At 35.6% G+C, this 19,937-nt stretch overlaps 1 protein-coding gene across 1 annotated transcript; it reads right to left on the reverse strand.

The window, feature by feature from the left end:
* Positions 1–9,967: 9,967 nt before the first annotated feature.
* On the reverse strand, positions 9,968–19,124 carry LOC149787455 (S-crystallin SL11-like). The gene is made up of 6 exons (XM_089975595.1): positions 19,046–19,124; positions 17,253–17,400; positions 16,617–16,712; positions 12,308–12,423; positions 11,313–11,420; positions 9,968–10,832 (listed from the first exon to the last, which is right to left on the reverse strand). The coding sequence occupies exons 2-6, from the start codon at positions 17,386–17,388 to the stop codon at positions 10,674–10,676; spliced, it is 615 nt and encodes a 204-aa protein (XP_089831721.1). The 5' UTR covers positions 17,389–17,400; positions 19,046–19,124; the 3' UTR covers positions 9,968–10,673.
* Between the last annotated feature and the right edge of the window lie 813 nt (positions 19,125–19,937).

Consider the following 19,937-nt stretch of genomic DNA (forward strand, 5'->3'; position numbering starts at 1 on the left):
AAAATAAGTGTTTGAGAGCTTATCCTGACGAAAAATGACACACTTTTGTATTAATGGAATTTCAGTAATTTTACACACTTAAGTTTGGAAAACTCGTTGCTGAAATTATCCTTTGTGCGGAATTGAAAACACATATTTCAAATGGATATACGTCAAGAAAATGTCTCGACTCAGTGTTTTCTCTACAGAAGCTGTCATCAAGGATGTGTCAATGCTGATAAATATAGTTTTGATTATCAGCATTCATAAATGTAAAGGTATTGAATTTTTAATATCATGATGTTTGCAATAGGTCTACTATGGAGGCTGAATTAGTAAGCTGAGTCCTCTAGCCATCCACTAACTACTGTCTAAAACGTATGGACATAGTGCGCAAACGTGGTACGGCCAAGATAGGTCTAGTGGCAGGGGATAACAAGAACAGAATCCTGCGGGATTTAAACATCTAGAAAGTCGACAGATTACAACAATGGAGGCAAGAGAGTATTATTTTTCAAGGAAAGGAACCTGACCTACATTATAGTCACATTACCACCAGGAAAACACGCAATGGACGGTAAAAATGAAAAACTATATTGACTTGGTCAGAGAGCTTAGACAGGTCTAGAAAGCTCAGAAATCTGCATTAGAAGTAATACCCAGAAGTTACAAGACAGGCTCCAAACGCTAGGAAAATGCAAAAACAAAGACAATATCTTCTACGGAAAGCGGCATTCTCTTCGGAATAGTAATAATACTGTGGAAGGAAGGTCACGGAAAGAGGTCCGATTACGTGGTATGTAGAATTCTGTATCTATTCTTATTTGCTTGAATTCTGACATGAAATGCATGGTGAATCAAAACTCCTCTTGGGAGTTTCACATCGTTCAATCATAAAGTAACGTAAAAACTGAATGTTAAATATAACGTACCTGTTAAATCTCCATGTACAGTTGCATATAGATATACAGAAAGACTTTCCTCTCAACGGTGAATATCGCCATCACTTTCTCATCATCATTGTCATCATCGTCATCTAATTTCCTTCTGATAAAGACTGATTACATAATATAATAAGCACAATGTTAATAACAAATCTTATAAACAAAAGTGTACCTGTTCTAAAGGTAAGGAAGAAAACTGTCAGGTAAACATGTTACATACAAATAATTACACGCGTACGTGCAAATATGCAACTGCGGTGTAAAAACAAATCGTAATTACCAATAGGAGAGGTAAGTGGTGCCAAATATAGTATATATCCTATGGAGATTAAAGCAATGCAATATTCATCTCAAGTTATTATTAACAAATTATACTTTAAGGATACATATTATAGCATACATTTCTTTGATTCAGGGATGTGACAAAAACTATTACTTTTAAACGTTTCTGTTTTGGACAACACTCTAAAATTTGAACTTGTCAAAATGTCCTCCTTAAATTGATGTTTAAAGTAGTTTTTTTCCCCGTTTGTAAAGGCTTTATTAGTGATCCGGCGAAGTGTTGAAGACAGTCGCAAAACTTCTTTAGGGGAAACTATATGATGAAGAATTACATGAAACAGTGTCTCAAATTGGAGGGTATGCTGGTAGGACAAGTTGATGTAATAGTTTCTTTAATAATTCATTGTACTAGAAATTCTGCTATTTACTTCAAATAATAGAATATGATTATATATATCAAAGTCACAAGGAGAATAATTCACCATATTTATTAAAGTAGGTTTATACACGTTCACAATGGTGTTGAAAATTAATCACGAATCGGTATTTGCGTCACAAACTAGTACCAGAATATTCTGTAACACAAAAACCGCTCAGCACGTTCATACATTGATTCCTTCAGATAAACACGAGTGGACATCTCTCCCTCCCTTCTACTTTCCACCCCCATCTCTCTCAATTCATGAATAACTGTGCAAATGCAAATGTGTCCGATTCAGACAGGTGAAATCACTCTTTTTAGGAAAGGGAATCTAGTTACATTATAGCATGTATAGTGTTCCTGCGAGTGTCTTTAACAATATTCAATATTATTACTTTTACCCAGTGGTCTTTTTTTTTTTTTTAAAAAAAAACAAGCTTTGGTTGAAGTGATTTAGAGAAATCAAAGTATTCTGCGCGGCAACGAATCTAACGCTCTCACAAAAGTTTCGAATAGTCAATCACTGATGCAAAAATACAAGTGTAGCTCATAAATAACCATGTTTTGGCGACAATTCTTATAACAGGAAACTACACGCACAAACATAAATAAAAATCAGCATTCCTTGAATATCTTTTGTTTTAAAATCGTATAAGCCTGATCCATAGCTGTATCTTAAGAGAAAACATGCTTTTGTGTCATACTCAGGGCTTGCAATTGCTCGTCTCATTAACAACAACTTGTCGAGTGGCATCATGAGTGATTTAAATTGCAGTATTGCTAGAAGGATATATTTCCGTCATAGAAAAATATACCTTCTGAAGATTATCTAAAGTGGATAATAACAAAGACGTTCGCAAAAACTACCCTACATGCATTAAACATTGTTCTCTAGCTACCCTGCACAAATTAGAAATACATTTGTTTAAGACTTATTTTCATATTCATATATATATATATATATATATATATATATATATATATATATATATATATATATATATATATATATATATATATATATATATATATATGTGTGTGTGTGTGTGTGTGTGTGTGTGAATTCGTGCAATAGTCTTTTTTATGCAAGGTTGTCGAATTGTTTGAATTAGTCGTCTTGTATTTATAGGAATTATGTTCTAAGAATTGCATGTATTGCTTTAGTTAATATGAGTTACGAGAAGCCGTGTGAATTCACCGATCTTAGGTAATTTCATGTATGCTAAAGACTTGAATGTATGCATTGGCTAAACATAACGTAAAGCCAGGTAGTGAATTTCATTCATTCATTTTTGTAATTGAGACGAGAGAGGAACTTCTACGTCTCGTGTGTTAATGCGAAGTGACGAATTAGCCATTAGGAAGTACATTAATCTTATAAAACTAGATTTGTTTTTGGTCTGCCATGCTTGGGTCAACTAATAGCATTTTAGCATTTGGTAACTGTATCAATACCAATAGTAAGATCTGATAACGAGAGGGGAGTAATGTTCTATCCCCAGTAGAATAACCGACAGAAAATTTAGGCTGTTCTCTGTTTTCAAAGGGGAAAATAGCTCTTCAGACGTATTCTCAGAAGTATCCTCAGATGTACCTGCGCACTGACGTATCCACGTATCTGTGTATCTACCTGCTTATATATCCACCTACCCACACAACGTTTGAGGCCCGAAAGGAGGCAAAACAGTAGGGAGGTTGGGAGAGAAAAACAGAGGAAAAAGGCGAAAGGACAGAGAACAGCCACAGTGAAATTGGAGTGAACCAGAGATAAGCAGGTTATACAATTGTACAAGGCAACGACTTCGATTGTACACTCGATTGTATGATGAACTAATTATATCAGTAAAAAAGATATATATATATATATATATATATATATATATATATATATATATATATATATATATATATATATATATATATATATATGTTTGTGTTTTGAAATTCGGTGAAAGATTTATTCCAAAAGAAGTGTATCAACCTAATGTATTGTGTTATCACCAATATTTATGTAATTGATTAAATTTTGATTTTCTATGTACGGAGGCTCGAGTCATTCTATTCTATATATCTGCTCAGATCTCTATTTATTTTACATGTAACTTTACTCGATCCGGGCAATAACACCGAGTGTGATCATCTCCTAGATAATGAGAACCGAATAAAGTGGACACCTTGAAAAAAGGTACAATCCGCCCATCAATCCTCACCCTTTACAAAGAGAGGGGGCGTTTACAGTTATCGTCAACAATTTTAGGGTCTAGTGTTCAAGTATTTGAACGTCACACGTCTCCTCAATCAGCTGCTGCACTAAACTAAACTATAGGCGCAACATTACTATGTTCGTAAAGTTTGTACCATGATGTACTTGGATTCTTGACTCGCCTGCTTAAGCAGAAAGCAACGTCTTCATTCATACCAGTGTTTACACACGAGACACTTCCTTTTTCACGTCAGTCATGTAGAACGCATTTTACACCAATATATATATATATATATATATATATATATATATATATATATATATATATATATATATATATATATATATATATATATATATATATACCTATATAGTGGTTCGATTAATTATAGTATTAAAATGAGATTTGGTACATATGTGTTTGCGTTAAATGATGTGAATGAGTACGCATTTGAGTGTATGTTTATTCCAAAGAAGGACATGATAGTTGTTTCTTGTTGGGTTTTTTTTTTTTTTAAATTGTCTTTTTCGGTGAATAGCCGCGTTGTAAGTTTGCATCGTCTTCAAGCAGACCAATGTTCTATTCTGAAGAGATGTTCGGCAAGTCATGATTGGAGGCTTTGTACGTTGATGAGATTGTAGACACAGTTGGTGATCTATATCAGGAGGGTTCAAAGGTTATGCATGAGAAATATGAAACAAAAGTGGTATTGCTCTTATTGACTTAAATTATATGATGCTTTTTCTTGTCAATATTGTCGTCTCCAAACACCTTCAATATTGCCGTCTCCAAACACCTTCAGTATTGCCGTCTCCAAACTCCTTTTTACATTACTTCAAGCCAAAGAATGACATTTCACTTTTCTTGACAGAAGAAATTATTGGCATAATGTTTAATAAATAAATAATGAATGGCAATTTGTTCTTTGCAATTTTCTTCGATATTGCTGCAATCCAGAACCCACAAAACTGCAACTTATTGTACGAAAGACGTACAGCATGTATCATCCGCAAGGAACTTAGCGTAAACCCAGAATTGCCACTGCATATTGCACCGGCCTAATTAGGGTTTACGCTTTTCGCTTACAATAACAAGGCAGACCACTAACGCATATCCATATCCGTTAGTGACAGTAGATCTCTGTCTAAGCAGTTCGCAGTGTGGGAATCTTTACACACAGTACGGTAATGGAAAAATGTATAACTCGTCTTCACTTTCCTTACAGACGTTTAAGTTGGTTTCCTTCCTTTACATCAGCTGCGGAGCATTGTGGGTAGTACGTTCCCAATTACTCACAGTCCTCTACGAGGAGACAGACCGCCTGCCTAGGTAGCCATTTTGAATCAATTTGGGTTTCTGTCTTGTTCCCAAACAAACATAAATATTGAGATTGATTAAAACGTGTCAAGTGGACTTTACAGTCCATTTATCATTGAATATATAACTCACTGTTGGAAAAATGAAAATGAATCCATGTCCTTTTTTCTATATATGTGACACGCCCTGATAACTGATATTGAAATTAAGAACTTGATGATGGTGTAGAATTTATCGATTGATATCGATGGACGTTTTGATATATGATACTCTCTCGTTGTTGGTTGTTAATGTTAATTCTTGTTAATGCGAATGTGAATATGTTACTGATTCGGATCTTTAGTATGTAGGCTTTAATGTTTTTGAAGCGGAATCATTTCAGAACATTGTAAATGTTTTCATGTTTTCATGTCCAGGCAGAATTAATGAAGAAACTCGCGGAGGAAGTAATACCGATGTCCCTGAGTTCAACGTTTGCAGAGATTAAGAAATACAGCCCGAGTTTCATGGCTGCACTGATTTCGAAATACGGCAAGAACGGATTTTTGTTTTACATTTCAAGAATTGAATCCATTTTTGTCTGTTCATATTCCTAATAAATGGAATATTTATATTTGTTTATCAGTGTAGATAAAGGATTTTTTGTTGGTACAATAATGATCTTTTACCATTGTATTTGTAGTTCACTGCATTTGTATGGGAAATATAAACGAGCTTTTCTGTGATACATTACGCGACTTTAAGAGTAGAGTATTGCTCAGAAAAAGACGAGTTCATATTTTCTAATGCAGATGTAGTAACCTTTTCATTATATACTCATTTTACTTTTCTACCTAAGACTGCATAATAAAATGAAGACACTATAGGAAACAAAGTAACTGAATTTCTGCTTGATTCCAATGTAAACACAGCAAATACACAGTAACCGTATTTTTTCGCACATGGCACAGCCACGCAACCTTTGAACTTGGTAACGTTTCGCACTCAGTCATACGTTGAAAAATTATCGTTTTTGTTTACTTAATATATAATTATTTTAATTGAAATTGTCAATAAGATGTTGAATTAAATATTGCTTGTTAGGGAATATCAAATTCATTTCGTTTTAGAGTACCGTTCATTCTCATTAGGACTGTGAGTTGTGTTGGAACTGACGTCTAAATTGCAGTACAATTTTGCGCTGTGTATCAATCTTTTAACCAATGTAACTCTGATTAAATGAAATACTAAGAAAGTATATTTTTAGGAAATTCAGGGTGCAAAATGTTATGTTTATTTGTTGCCATTGTTATTACCAGCTATAGCTGACGAACCTTTATACTCTGTCACGTGCATGACTTGAATCGCTATTAAAAATCCAATAATTTTCTAAAAATGTAAAACCGGTAAAATTGCAAAGCAGATGGATCACGACTTCCCGTTTGTGTACCAGAAATAAGGTATATTCGTCGTCTTGCCTTATTGACTTTGCAGATTTTGCTTTTCTTTCGTGCCAAAACCCGCCTTTTTCAGTTGCATTTTTGTTTTCTAATTTAGTGTTTGGACTGGCTTCCAATACGGGACATATCTTATAGAGACGAGAACGCCCTTTACCTTAATATTCATTTCTGTTCTATTTGTATATACCCTAGAGTGCAAGGCTCATAGTCTGAACCATTCGATTTGCAAACTTTTAACATTTCTTCTAAATAAGTTTTTGCATGATCAAAATGTTTTTTTCCATACTGTGTGTCTCAAATTTGTTGTGAACACTGCGGATATCACTTTTGCCTGTTTGAAAGTTTCTTTTGTGACAGAGAACTCATCCACATCGTCAGCCATTTCATTTCCACTTTCAAATACCAATCAGCTTGCTTTATCCATCCACAGACAAATCTAACTTTTGCCTAAAATGCAAGGAGTTTTGTAATTGTCCGCATCGAGATTCCTCAATCGCTAAATATGTCCATTGAACATCAATGCATCTTTCTTTATGTAAGAGTCATTTCAGTCTCGGGTGTTTTCAGGTTAAAACATTCCACGCCATACCGAACTTACCGGTAACACTGGTCAACAGTGAAATCATTACTGACTTGAAAAGGCCCTAATCTGTAGTATTTTGGTGTGCCGAACACGAATATAACCGTGAAAAATTTGTATTGGCTCTCGTTTTGAAGATATTCATATACCTCATTTTCTATGTCTCACTGTGTAAATTTCTCCAGTAGGACTGCAGCAACATCCGGAATAATGATGTAACATTGCATAATACCATCATGCTCACATCATCCACAGTTGATTGCATCATTTTCTGATGCAATGCAATACTAATGCCATGCGGCTGCTGAAGTAAGTTGACGTCAGCAGTGTACTATACATGTGTAGGCCTATTATACTAATGCCAGGCGGCTGCTGAAGCTGACGTAAGCAGTGTACTATATAAAGCCCAATCAGATAGGTTCAGCATTTAAAATATTTTAGACGTTGTGCGAGACAGTTCAAGCTACTGTTACATAAAACTTATTATTTTATCCATTTACGTACAATAAAGAACAGTAATGCCTCGAAAGTGTGTTAATACCGCGGACAATTTTTGCTATATTTGTGGGGAAGTGACATTTGCCAACCAGAAGAAAAGTATCAATTCTCAAGTGAAGAAGGCATATCATCTTTACTTCGGATGCAAGGTTGGTGACCAAGACAAGCCTTGGGCTCCGCATATATGCTGTGCTACATGTACAACACAGCTTTCACAGTGGTTGAATTGCAAAAGGTCATCAATGCCGTTTGCAGTCCCAATGGTGTGGAGAGAGCCAAGCAACCACCTAAATGACTGTTACTTCTGCTTGGTTCCTCCTCTTTCCGGCGGAATAACGAAGCGAAAGAAGTCGAGAATAGTCTACCCAAACATTCCGTCTGCATTGAGACCAGTTCCACATGGTGAGGGACTTCCTATTCCAGAACCTCCAGCAGAATATTCTCTTGATTCATCTGACGAAGACAAAGGTGAGTCGACCTGTTCTTCTCCTGGTCCATCAGCATGCAGTGATCCAGATTTTCACTGTGGTGCATCATCAACCCCACACAGAATAACACAGGAAGAACTAAATGACCTGATTCGTGATTTGGACTTAACAAAGAACAAGGCAGAATTGCTAGGATCAAGACTCCAACAATGGAATCTTCTAGAAGAAGATGTCACAATTACTGCATATCGAAAGCGCCACCAGCAATTGGAGCCTTTCTTCAGAAAGGAAAGTAATCTGATATTCTGTTCCGATATTGAGGGCCTCATGAATGCTTTAAAAATCACTCATGACCCACAAGAATGGAGACTATTTGTGGACTCTTCGAAACTGAGTCTCAAGGCTGTGCTTTTGCACAATGGAAACATTCTTCCATCTATTCCAGTAGCGTATGCTGTCCACATGAAAGAGACATACGATAACTTAAGGCAGCTACTGAATTCCATTGAGTATAACAAGTACAGCTGGCACCTCTGTGGTGATTTGAAGGTAGTTGCCCTTTTAATGGGACTGCAGCAAGGATATACAAAATACATGTGTTTCTTATGCGAGTGGGATAGCCGAGCAAGGGAAATGCACTACATGAGGAAGGAATGGACTCACAGGCAGAATGTAGCCATTGGAGAGAAGAATATCCAACACCCAGCTCTGGATGAGGCTCAGAAAATCTTGCTACCACCCCTTCACATCAAACTAGGTTTGATGAAGAACTTCGTGAAAGCCATTGACCGGACTTTGCCAGCATTCCGATACCTGCATGAAAAATTCCCTCGACTCAGCGAAGCAAAGATTAAAGAGGGAGTTTTTGTGGGTCCTCAGATTCGAGAGCTTTTCAAAGATGACCGGTTCAACAACTTGCTGGAAGGTGACGCGAAACAAGCATGGAATGCTTTTCGCCTAGTTTCTACAAACTTCCTCGGAAATGTTAGGGCAGAAAACTATAAGGAACTAGTAGAAGACATGTTGATGAAGTATAAGAAACTTGGCTGCAATATGTCTCTAAAGATTCACTTCCTTCATTCCCATTTGGATTTCTTTCCTAGCAACTGTGGTATTGTTAGTGATGAACACGGCGAACGTTTTCATCAAGATATCGCAACAATGGAACAAAGATACCAGGGAAAATGGTCCACTACAATCCTGGCTGACTACTGCTGGACACTCCTCAGAGATGCTCCCGAACAAGAGACAGGCGAAGAAATCTAAGATGTAGTCAATGACTTGATTTTTTATAGGTAGGCTATTACAGTTGACCTTTTACTATTGGAATGCATTTCGTTATGTAAACATTAATTTCTTGCAGATTACAAAAAAACTAGAGCCAATTTTGCAATTTGACTGTCATATTCATGTTCAGCACATAAAAATTGATAAGAATTGACTAATTTTATTTCAGTAACATGACTTTTGTAAAAATTTGTTGTCCAGTGTAATCGTCGTGTGATATTTATGAATCCCAAGGTGACGCGTAAGACCTTTTCTATTGGTGGATGAGCTTCTAAAGTAAACGATTATATTTTTTCAATGTATTCCTACTGTAAATTATTATCTTCAAATATTTACATGACATAATTGTAAAATGTTTCCGTGTTTAGGTAACCATGTCGTCATTAAGAATTATTAATAGTTTTTCTGTAGATTGTTTCTTGGTTCAAAAGACATATTCAAACACTGTCCTTTAGACCGTTATTTCATTTCACATTTTTAAGAACAGCTGTTTATCTAAGTGAGCTTGATTTATCTCCGACTTTGCGGATGCCGGATTGAGTGATACCTATGTCTCGCCAAAGCTAAAGCAGGCGAAACAGCAACTAGTTTTCGGAAGAAATATGTATTATCACTTCAGTGTTAAAAGATAAATCAGGAATCGAAAATATGTTATGTAAATAACTGGATTATAATATAAATAGTAAAACTGAGATACATGTACGTAAAAAGTATAAGAAAACAGTAATATCAAAATTTTACAAAATGAAATTTGTCAAAAAAGCACACACGTATGCACATTATATTATTTCCCATAATTATAGGATAATCTTTAATTGCTAGCTGCCATACTCCTCCAATAAATACATAATTTTGCAGGCACATAAATCAAATCTTAAGCTTTAACATTTTAAAAGCCAAGATACTAACGCAAGAAAGTGTTTCATCGCTGGTGAAACGTTTGATTTTATCTAATTTCGGAAAAATGTTTCATAAATAAATGGAATTTTATTAAATATGCAAAGTTGTAAAGAGAAACATAAAAATAGATAACAGTTCAAGTAAAAGGTAATAATCTTAAAATCAATGACAGGAACTGTATCTTTATAAACTGTAAGCTATTGCATCTCTAAAAATCAAAGAAGTGTTTAATGTACCAATATAGAACAAGATGAAATATTCTTTGTTTACACAAACCCGAGCAGTATCCACCAGAAATCAGAACCCTACACTACCTGAATACATCTCTTTCTAGGACTTAATATCACACACGATATGGATTCCGAATTGTTTATTTTAATAAGATGGTATTGATTTAAAAGTCAGTTTTCGGCCTATCCTTCAACCATTTTTTTATTTTCGGGTTCTCTTCGGTCTTCTTCAAATTTTCACTCAGTTTTGGAAACTTTTGCGCAGCTTCTTTTGCCATCACCGCCTCTATTCCAGCGAAAATAACGATATCGGCCAAAGATATCTGAAGAAAAAAAAAATAAAAAAAATAAATAATAATAATAATAATAATAATATCAACATCATCATTAGCACGACTTCGGCAGTGCAGAGACGACAATACAACAATAACCACCAGCAATACTATTAAAGATTCAACGTATTTGTGAACATTTGACCTTTGACTTCCGAGTAAGCCTTCATCTTCTAAATCCGGTTGAGAATAAATTGAACCAATTGTATGAAATTCAAATTACTCAATAAAAAACTTAGATTTGGCTTGCGAAATATTCTTGTCGATGTTATATCTTTTTTTGAAATCATGTGCTTATTTCTGTCCGAAAAATTGGCAAAGTGAAGATTCTTTACTTGTATCGATATTTTGCTTTTTATTTATCGGCAGATCTATTCTTTCAACTTTGTAGTCTTTGGTTTCGTTTCTTACTTATACGTCATATAAATGTTCTGAACAATAAGGAATGTGAAAAAGCAATTACTTATTCACCTGAGAACCAACTGCGAATCCACTCTTGCCGTATTTCTTAACCTGTGCTTCTAGGAAACCCAAGGACCTCGGTATTACTTCCTCTCCAAGCCTCTTCATTAGTTCTGCCTGGATATGGAAATTATATATATATATATATATATATATATATATATATATATATATATATATATATATATATGTGTGTGTGTGTGTGTGTGTGTGTGTGTCCATTAAAAAAAATTTCATTCACCGCGGAAGCGGTAAAAAGGAAGGGAAACAATCGAAATGTCTGTAAGGAGAGTACATCCGGGTACTTTTCAGAGCAACTGTAATTATTCCATTGCTTATTTTCACAAAGATCTCCATACCGCGAATAGCTCAGTTCTACTGTCGACTAACGAACTGACAGATCTAGATCTACGCTATTCAGTTGTCTTCTTATTCTCCGGTAACAGGGTAAGCCCTCATTTGCATGCCGATGCTATATGGGTTTATATGGATCGAAGCTCTTTGCGCGTTATTACATATTGTCCGTCTTTAGTAATATCCGCGGCAGTTTTGTGGGTATTTCCGGGGAGTAGCAATATCAATAATTTGTATAAAACATTGATGTCGACCAGTTTCAGGCAACATATTTGATTTGACATATGTGCTGATCAATCGTTCTAAACTCGTTGACGTATCTATTATTTGCATTTGATTTGCTGGTTCATTGTTTGTTCTCTAATTCATTTCAAACAAAATTGCTAGCAGAATTAACGACCGTTCAATTATTTTCTTGTATATTTGGGTACTTTCCTTTGTTCAGAAAAATGCGATGCCATTCTTCAGCTCAACACAATGTAAAGTGGTGTTGTAGACGGCAGCAGAATCAATAAACACACACACACACACACACACACACACACACACACACACACACACACACACACATATATATATATATATATATATATATATATATATATATATATATATATATATATATATATATAACTTAATGAGAGCCATACCTTTTTTGCTGCATCTTTCTCAAACGTAGCCTTGGTACCCTCCTGATATAGATCACCCACTGTGTCTACAATCTCATCAATGTAAAAAGCCTCCAATGATGACTTGCCGTACAGCTCTGCAGAATAGAATATTTGTCTATTTGAATAAGCATGGAAACTTATAGCACTGCTCTTCAAAACTCGTTCATGTTTTATCTCATCTTTTTTTGCAATAAACGCACGCCTCAGGCTGGTACTATGATTAACTAAAACAGTTCGAGTAATGAGACCTTGCGATTATACCTCTCATGAAAAATTAATTGGGCGTAGTCAACGTGAGAAATAGGTATATTGGTATTAATGTATTGTACGAGCTTGATGTGTATGAAGAATTATGGGTAGAAAGAGATTTCATGAAATGAAGTATGCTGAATATAATTAGACACTCAGCAGGAAAACTGAACTTGACTGGCTGAAGCTAGATTCCCTTTCTTATAAAGGTGTGCTTTCATCAATTTGATTAAAGACTTAGTTACATTTGCGGAGCACTCTCAAATTCAACCTTTATAAAAAAAAAAAAGAGGGAGGAAAACAGAGTTTAAGCTGTTCGTTCTTGCTTATCTCAATCAGCTAATTTTTGAAGGCTTTGAACAGTGCTTATGTGGACAGAATATTCTGGTACTCATTTACGTTGACAAAATAATTGGTACTCGTATGTCTTTGCATAATATTTTTGTACTCATTTGTGTTTACAGAATATGTTGGTACTCATTTGTGATGCGAAGAATACTTTATGTTATGAATCAATCTTCATCAGAAGGAAGTTAAATGACGATAATGACGATGGTGATGACAAAATGGGCATTCACCGTTGAGAGGAGGGTCATTCTGCATATCTAGGTACAATTGTTTATCTCGATTTACCCATTATTTTGTAACTGACATTTAGTATTTACGTTACATTATGACTGAACGATGTGAACTCCTATAATCTGATAATACAAACCCGTTTGTTTGTACCCCCCTAAAGATTTCAAAAACGCGAACGTTTAAAGTGATAAAAAGTGCACAGAACTAAGTCAATTGAATCACTGATTTATAATTTCTAACCTGACTGGGACCAGAATGGCAGTATTGCTGGTATCCATGCACCATTTCATCCATAACGGACTTTCCAGAACTAACACGACGCCATATTGCGTACATTATAGCCTAGTTTATTTCCATCAGACAACATAATGACGTAGTTCATCCTGTTCGGCAACTGCTGAATAATTGCGTAAATTACATAACGTTGAGAATTTGGAATTATATCCCTTTATATACATACACATAGAAATTAAACCGCTTGTTAAATCCACACAAAAAGCGTAGTTGTCATTTTCTTTGCTTGATTCGACATTGTAAATATCGGAAGCAGACGACTTATGTGTGTACATATGTAGTCGATATACACCCTTTGCTAAAAATGGACTTGTCCAGAAACTGGAAATGGACCCGAGCATATCCGTCTATTGCACTGAAAACTTCCGTTAAGCATGAAACGCGCGTAAGATGACGGTGTTAGGGCCAGTTTACCCAGAGTCAGGTTAGAAACTATAAATTAATGAATGAATTGACTAAGTTCTTTGCACTTTTTAACACGTTAAAGTTTCCGTTATTTAAATCGATAGGAGGTATAAACAAACGGGTTTGTATTATCAGACTATAAGAGGAATTTTGTTTCATCATGCGTTTCAAGTCACAGTTCAAGGAACTAGGAATATATACTGCAATCCACATAATAGACTTTACTATTACTATTATTATTATTATTATTAGTCCTCCGTTTCACAACCATTCTGACGATTTGTTTCTCTGGTCTTTTCTTTTATGATCGGACAACCTTCCCATGGCCTTCGTTATGCAGTAATATTGCTGTTCCGAATAGACTGCCGATTTATGTCGGGGGTATTGCTTAGTCTTGTTCCTAGCATTTGCAGGCTGTCGTCTAAATTAATCGATATTACTTCTAGTGCTCCCAGATCTCTGAGTTTTTTCCTTTTGCGGGGTGTCCCATCACAAATGAGTTTTCCAGACCTTTGTAAGTCTTCTGGGCAGTTCACTGTAGTTCGCTCCTTGCGTTTGTTTCTTGAGAGTCCTCTGGAAGTGTTGTGTCTACGACGTAGTCCAGGTTCCTCTCCTTGAAAAAACAGTGCTAAGTCTTGCCTCCATTAATGTATCATGTTGCCGTTGTGGATGTTGAAATCCTATCGGATCGCGGCTTTGATGTTCACAGCCACAGGCTCTCTCTGGTTTTTGCACTCGAGCCCATACTTCTTTGACAGTTAACAGTGGACGAATGGGGATACTAGTGGACGACTGAGGATACTAGCTAGTAACGGTTATTCAGGTTGGAGCTGCTTGCTGCCTTCCCTGATCAGGTGACTGACCGTCTCAATCATTCTCTTATACACTCTCTATTGTTGTGAGATGTTTTGGTTTTCATGTCGCCATTACCAGTTCTTTCTCCCATTTAGAGCCATTTCGAGGTCCACCCCCCGCCTGCCTGTTGTTCGGTATCTTTTACAAACTGCCCATTTTATTGTCATCTCCCTCTATTTCCATGCTCTTTTACTGATCAGCCTCTGCTATTAATCCTTCTTTTACTTTATCTCGTTGAGAAAGACTTTGACCTGAACAAAGGCAGGGAAATTCTTCCATACGTGCTGCGTACTCTGACACTTTCCTGGTCAAGACACTATTTGAATGAAGTCTATCATATGCCTTTAAGTACAATTTGTTCAGATCATCCCTGGGAAGCAGTGTACCATGAATGGTCAGAAGTTTTCTACTCTTTCTATCCATTATTATTAGTATGATGTTTATTATTACTATTGTCATTACTACAATATATTATTTTAATATGACTGAAAAGTTGTTAAAGCTATGTTAAAAAATTTAATTCTCTCTCTCTCTCTCTCTCTCACACACACACACACACACACACACACACGCTATATTATTTCTGAACAGTTTGAGAACAAATCAAACTTGCTAAAACTTTTACGATCTGATTTATATCTGACTTTTAATGATCCTCGGCAAACATCATTTCCTACAAATTAATTGATGGGCGATACCAATGGTTTTGTGAAAGCAAATTATATTTTTTTCCAAATAAGAATGCGAAAATCAAAATGTGCAGGCAATGCACTATATTTATTCCATTTTATTAGCAATACACTTTAGCTGTAAAAAGTGCCAAACCTTACGTCCGATTGTTTGTTTGCTACCAATTAAACAAAGAAGCTTTCATTTGTTTTTTTTTTTTTTTTTTGTTTTTTTCTTCTTTAGAGAGTACCTTTTCCTGTTGTCATTATTGCAGATCGGAATAAATTAGGGTTTAATACTTCCTATATAATGTACAGCATACTGAAACGACAGTGACAAGTTACACTGATATAAACAGGTTACAATGACATAATCAGGTTACACTAACATAATCAGTTAGAAATCTTACGAATTTTGTGACGCTACTCAGGGTACTTAAGTCCCAACTCAGCATTTAATTGCTCAACCATGTGTGCTTCATGATTAAAAAGCCCGATGCGCCCTTCTGTCTGTCTTAAGAGGTGACTTGTGGGTGGGGATTGTTTGACGTAGGATGCATCACGTGATCACATTCCACCTAAGACGGTCATAGATGTTTTTAAAAGAATACAGTTTATACAGAAAAGACATTGTGTGACTTTTTCAACATACATACTTTTCATCTTTTATCCCATGATGCATACTTACCTTTTTGTAGGCTTTTGACAAGGATTTTGTCTTGACCATATTTGCTAACTAGCTTATACTTCGCATAAGCAATGATTATGTTGATGAGCTTTAAATCCTATACATACCCACATAAGTACACACAGGCACACACACAGACACACACACAGACATATATACAGCAAGGAACAAATTTCAATGGAAGCGGGTCATTCCAAAATGACACCTGTTCCACCTGGCAGCTGTACAGTAATTGTATACAATATGATACTGCACGTAAGAACAGAAGTAAGATTTCTGTACAGGTGACTCAGTACTTCCTTTTATGAAGTGAATATTGTTGAAGCTACCACGCGCAGAATCAACCGTACTCGGAAAAGTTTATTCATCAGAAACGGAAAGCTCATCAAACGTTGAACCATCCAAGAATGAATCTGCGTGAATTCAAGGTGATGTCAAGAGCAATTTCCCCTGACAAAAAAGATATAAATTCTTATAACAAAGTTTCGTAGAGGATTTGGTACTTCATTTGATTTCAAACAATTTTCAAACATGAAAACTTTGTACTTACTAAATTCCCTAGCCAGATATCTAGCTATAGCCATACTCTGGCAGTGCTGGGCCTTTCCGTCTATTTCTAATACCGGCAATTGCTTTTGTGGCATCTCTACAAAAAGATCAAATTTTCTTTAAAATAATATTATGTAGGCAATGCATCACGTAGAATAAGGTTGTTTTTGTTATGATTGTTTTTTTCTCTTTATCATAATCGATGTCAAACATAATTAATTTGTTGTTTTCACCACAACCGTTTCTGTTGCTTTGGTTATAATGATGGCGACTAGTAACAATCTTTATCTATCTCTATTTTTCTATGGATGCGTCTATATATCCATATATCTGTAAGTGTACATAGATATGCACGTATGTATAAATGCATGCATATATGCACCTACGTATGTACACACGTAGGTAGGTAGGTACATACTTATTATGCAGTTATAGTATGTATGTATGTGTGTGTGTGTGCGTGCGTGCGTGCGTGTGTATGTATGTATGTATGTACGTACGTAAGTACGTACGTATGTATTTATGTATGTATGTATGTATGTATGTATGTATGTATGTCTGTGTGGATATGTATGTATGTATGTATGTATGTATGTATGTATGTATGTATGTATGTATGAATGAGTACTGTACATACTCTCTTTAAGAGCCGGCCAGTCCTCTTGTTTGACTCTGTTGTCCTCAAACTCCACGCCAGCGGCATTGAAGAGCAATCTCAAGATCTCTCCCCTGCCTCTGATATTGAAGTATGTCAACTTGTACTTAGGAGCCATGATGGTAGATGTCTGAAAAAAGTTAAATAAAAATAATAAGATTTATTCATGACCAGGAGGTCACGAGATATACTCTCGTCGGTGGCAGAAAGGTTGATTTAGCATTTGAAAGTGGGTCAAAATAAGCCAGTTTTGGCACGTAATACTCTTTCATATCAAGATGCACACACACACACACACACACACACACACACACACACGCACACACTAATTTGCCTGTTTCTCGAAGCGGAGGTCGCTGGTCGCAGCAACATGGTAAAAGCTAGATTCATCGCGCAGAGATCACATGCTAATGCGGTAGTCACGTGATACCAACAAAAAATTGCGTTGACAAATACCCTTTGCGTGATGCATCTGGTGTTTTCCCAGCTGCTGAGACAGGTTTTAAGTCGTTGTTCTCAGAATAAATATGTGGAAAACGACGTGATCTTTCGTTGTTTGCTTTCTAATGCAAATAACATGACTTTCATTTAATATTTTCAATTAGTTTTGCAACAACATTGGAAAGTGTCTTTTATATCACGTGGCTATAGGACCGTTCGTGTCATGGACATGTAGGCCGCAAGATCTTGGTAGTCATGAGACTATGAATACAAAATGGAGAGAACCAGGTCCAAACTCACCAACGCTGTAATTTCGTCTAGCCATTCAACCAATTAAAGACATAACGAATGTTATACTCATAATTCTGAGAAGACAAACCATCTTCTTATAAATTTAATGTAGGTATGACTCTATGTAAGGTCGTTTAAGTTTGCTAGGCCCGGTAGTATACGGCTAACCTGTGCCGAGATTGCGTGCTTTCTGCGAATTCCATTCTTTCGATACGCAATACGCTCTGACATCACACCTCAACATAAATGTCAAAATATTTCAAATGGAGTTGGGTGGGGCTCATCTCTCAGGGTGAGCGACAAACGGATTTCTTTCAGCTTTCTTCGCCGAACGCCTGCTGTTGAGGTGTTCGTTCATAATGAAAATAAACTACACCCGCAAATGGAAACCTTTCATAGATACAAGAACTTTTTATATATTGGTGGAACTTATGTCAAGATATAAAGACAAACATATTTTTTCCTTTAAATAAGTTTAATTCAGTCAATATTATTAATTTTTTAATGAAGAATATAAATAATCTGTAAGTAGAACTTTTCAGATGTATCTGACAGTATCCAAACGGTGAATCCATAGACGACCATTTCAGAAATAATACTGAATTATGTCCCTTCGTACGATTCTTGTACAATGTTTAAAGATTGTAAAATGGTATCATGCCACGGTTTAAAATTAAGAAGAACGTTTATTTATTTTTGCTACTAATTTGGTAAATAAATAATTCAAACGAATAACTACAGATATGATGATAATTTATAACTTGTACAATAATTTTTTATTCATATTTTTTGTTACTTTTCGTAGGTTCCATTGACATATTTTATGCAATTTTCAGGGGGTTATGTGTATAAACAAATTACCATAATCCTTTTATTAACTAAAAATTAAAAAATAAGCGAAAGAAAGAAAAAGAAACACGAACAAATTCAAATGTAAGAACAATTTCACTGAGTTTAATTCCACGCCCAGAAATCCTATATGTAGCGTACAATTGATGATGCCAGTCTGATGTAGGCAAATAAAAAAATAAAAATATACTTACAATGCTTGTGGTTAGTGCCCAGTCAAAACACCAATGTCACACCAGCAGATTTTAACCTAATAGACCTGCGTGTGTTGTCTTTTTATACTCAAGAGAACTGTGTCTACCGCATATGAGTTCATCAATAGACAACGTGAATCAATAACCACTAATCATTATGTCCGCGTCTGCTGTGTAGACGTTTCTAGCAACAATGCTTAAATTAAAGAATTTAATATTTTTGATCAAGTTCTAGTAAAACATGGATTTTAGAAGCTGTCACTAGGGGTTACATTTAAAGTGTACTTAAAGCATGGCATATACGGCACACAATTAAGGAATTTCTATAGTCTGTTCTCCAAGCTTCGTTTACTTAGCACTTAGAATAATCGTTTGGTTCAAAAGTCAGAACAAATCCACGAAAGGTCCAATTTAGAACATGCCATGGAACAAGAAGCTAACATAAATAATGGACAATAGTAGACTTGGTATCAGTTTTATTATTATTATTATTATTATTATTATTATTATTATTTCGGAGGGTTGTTATGGTTGGGGTGGGGTGCTCCCAAGATTTTATTTAAATTATTACAGAAGTCTCACCCAGGCTCGAGTTTGGTTGGAAGATAAATTAGTGAAAGTTATATGTAAAGATCCTAGCCACCAGTCAGCAACGCCGACGGTTAAATAATTGAATAAAAAAAGGGTAAATTCTACGAAGAACAATTTAATAACAATTCAATATTCAAATAATTCAAATTTCCCAAGTACTCTCCTTCCGCTCGACCGTATAATACCCTCTTGCTTCACTTGATTAGTAGTGTGAAATAGATTTCCACCTGTCCTTGTATTCTAATCATCTTTGTATTCTCCTCACCTATTCCTCCCAATTCCCTCTCCTCTTCCTCCCGAC

Source organism: Sinohyriopsis cumingii, chromosome 11 (genome assembly GCF_028554795.1).
Source record: "Sinohyriopsis cumingii isolate HCF-2022 chromosome 11, ASM2855479v2, whole genome shotgun sequence".
NCBI classification, from domain to species: domain Eukaryota; kingdom Metazoa; phylum Mollusca; class Bivalvia; order Unionida; family Unionidae; genus Sinohyriopsis; species Sinohyriopsis cumingii.

Coding starts and splice junctions, on each gene's coding strand:
- LOC149787455 (XM_089975595.1), bottom strand. CDS start 17,388: ATGGCTCCTAAGTACAAGTTGACATACTTCAATATCAGAGGCAGGGGA. Junction 16,713..17,252: donor CTGGCCGGCTCTTAAAGAGA/GTATGTACAGTA, acceptor ATCTTTTTGTAG/AGATGCCACAAAAGCAATTG. Junction 11,421..12,307: donor AGAAAGATGCAGCAAAAAAG/GTATGGCTCTCA, acceptor TTCCATATCCAG/GCAGAACTAATGAAGAGGCT.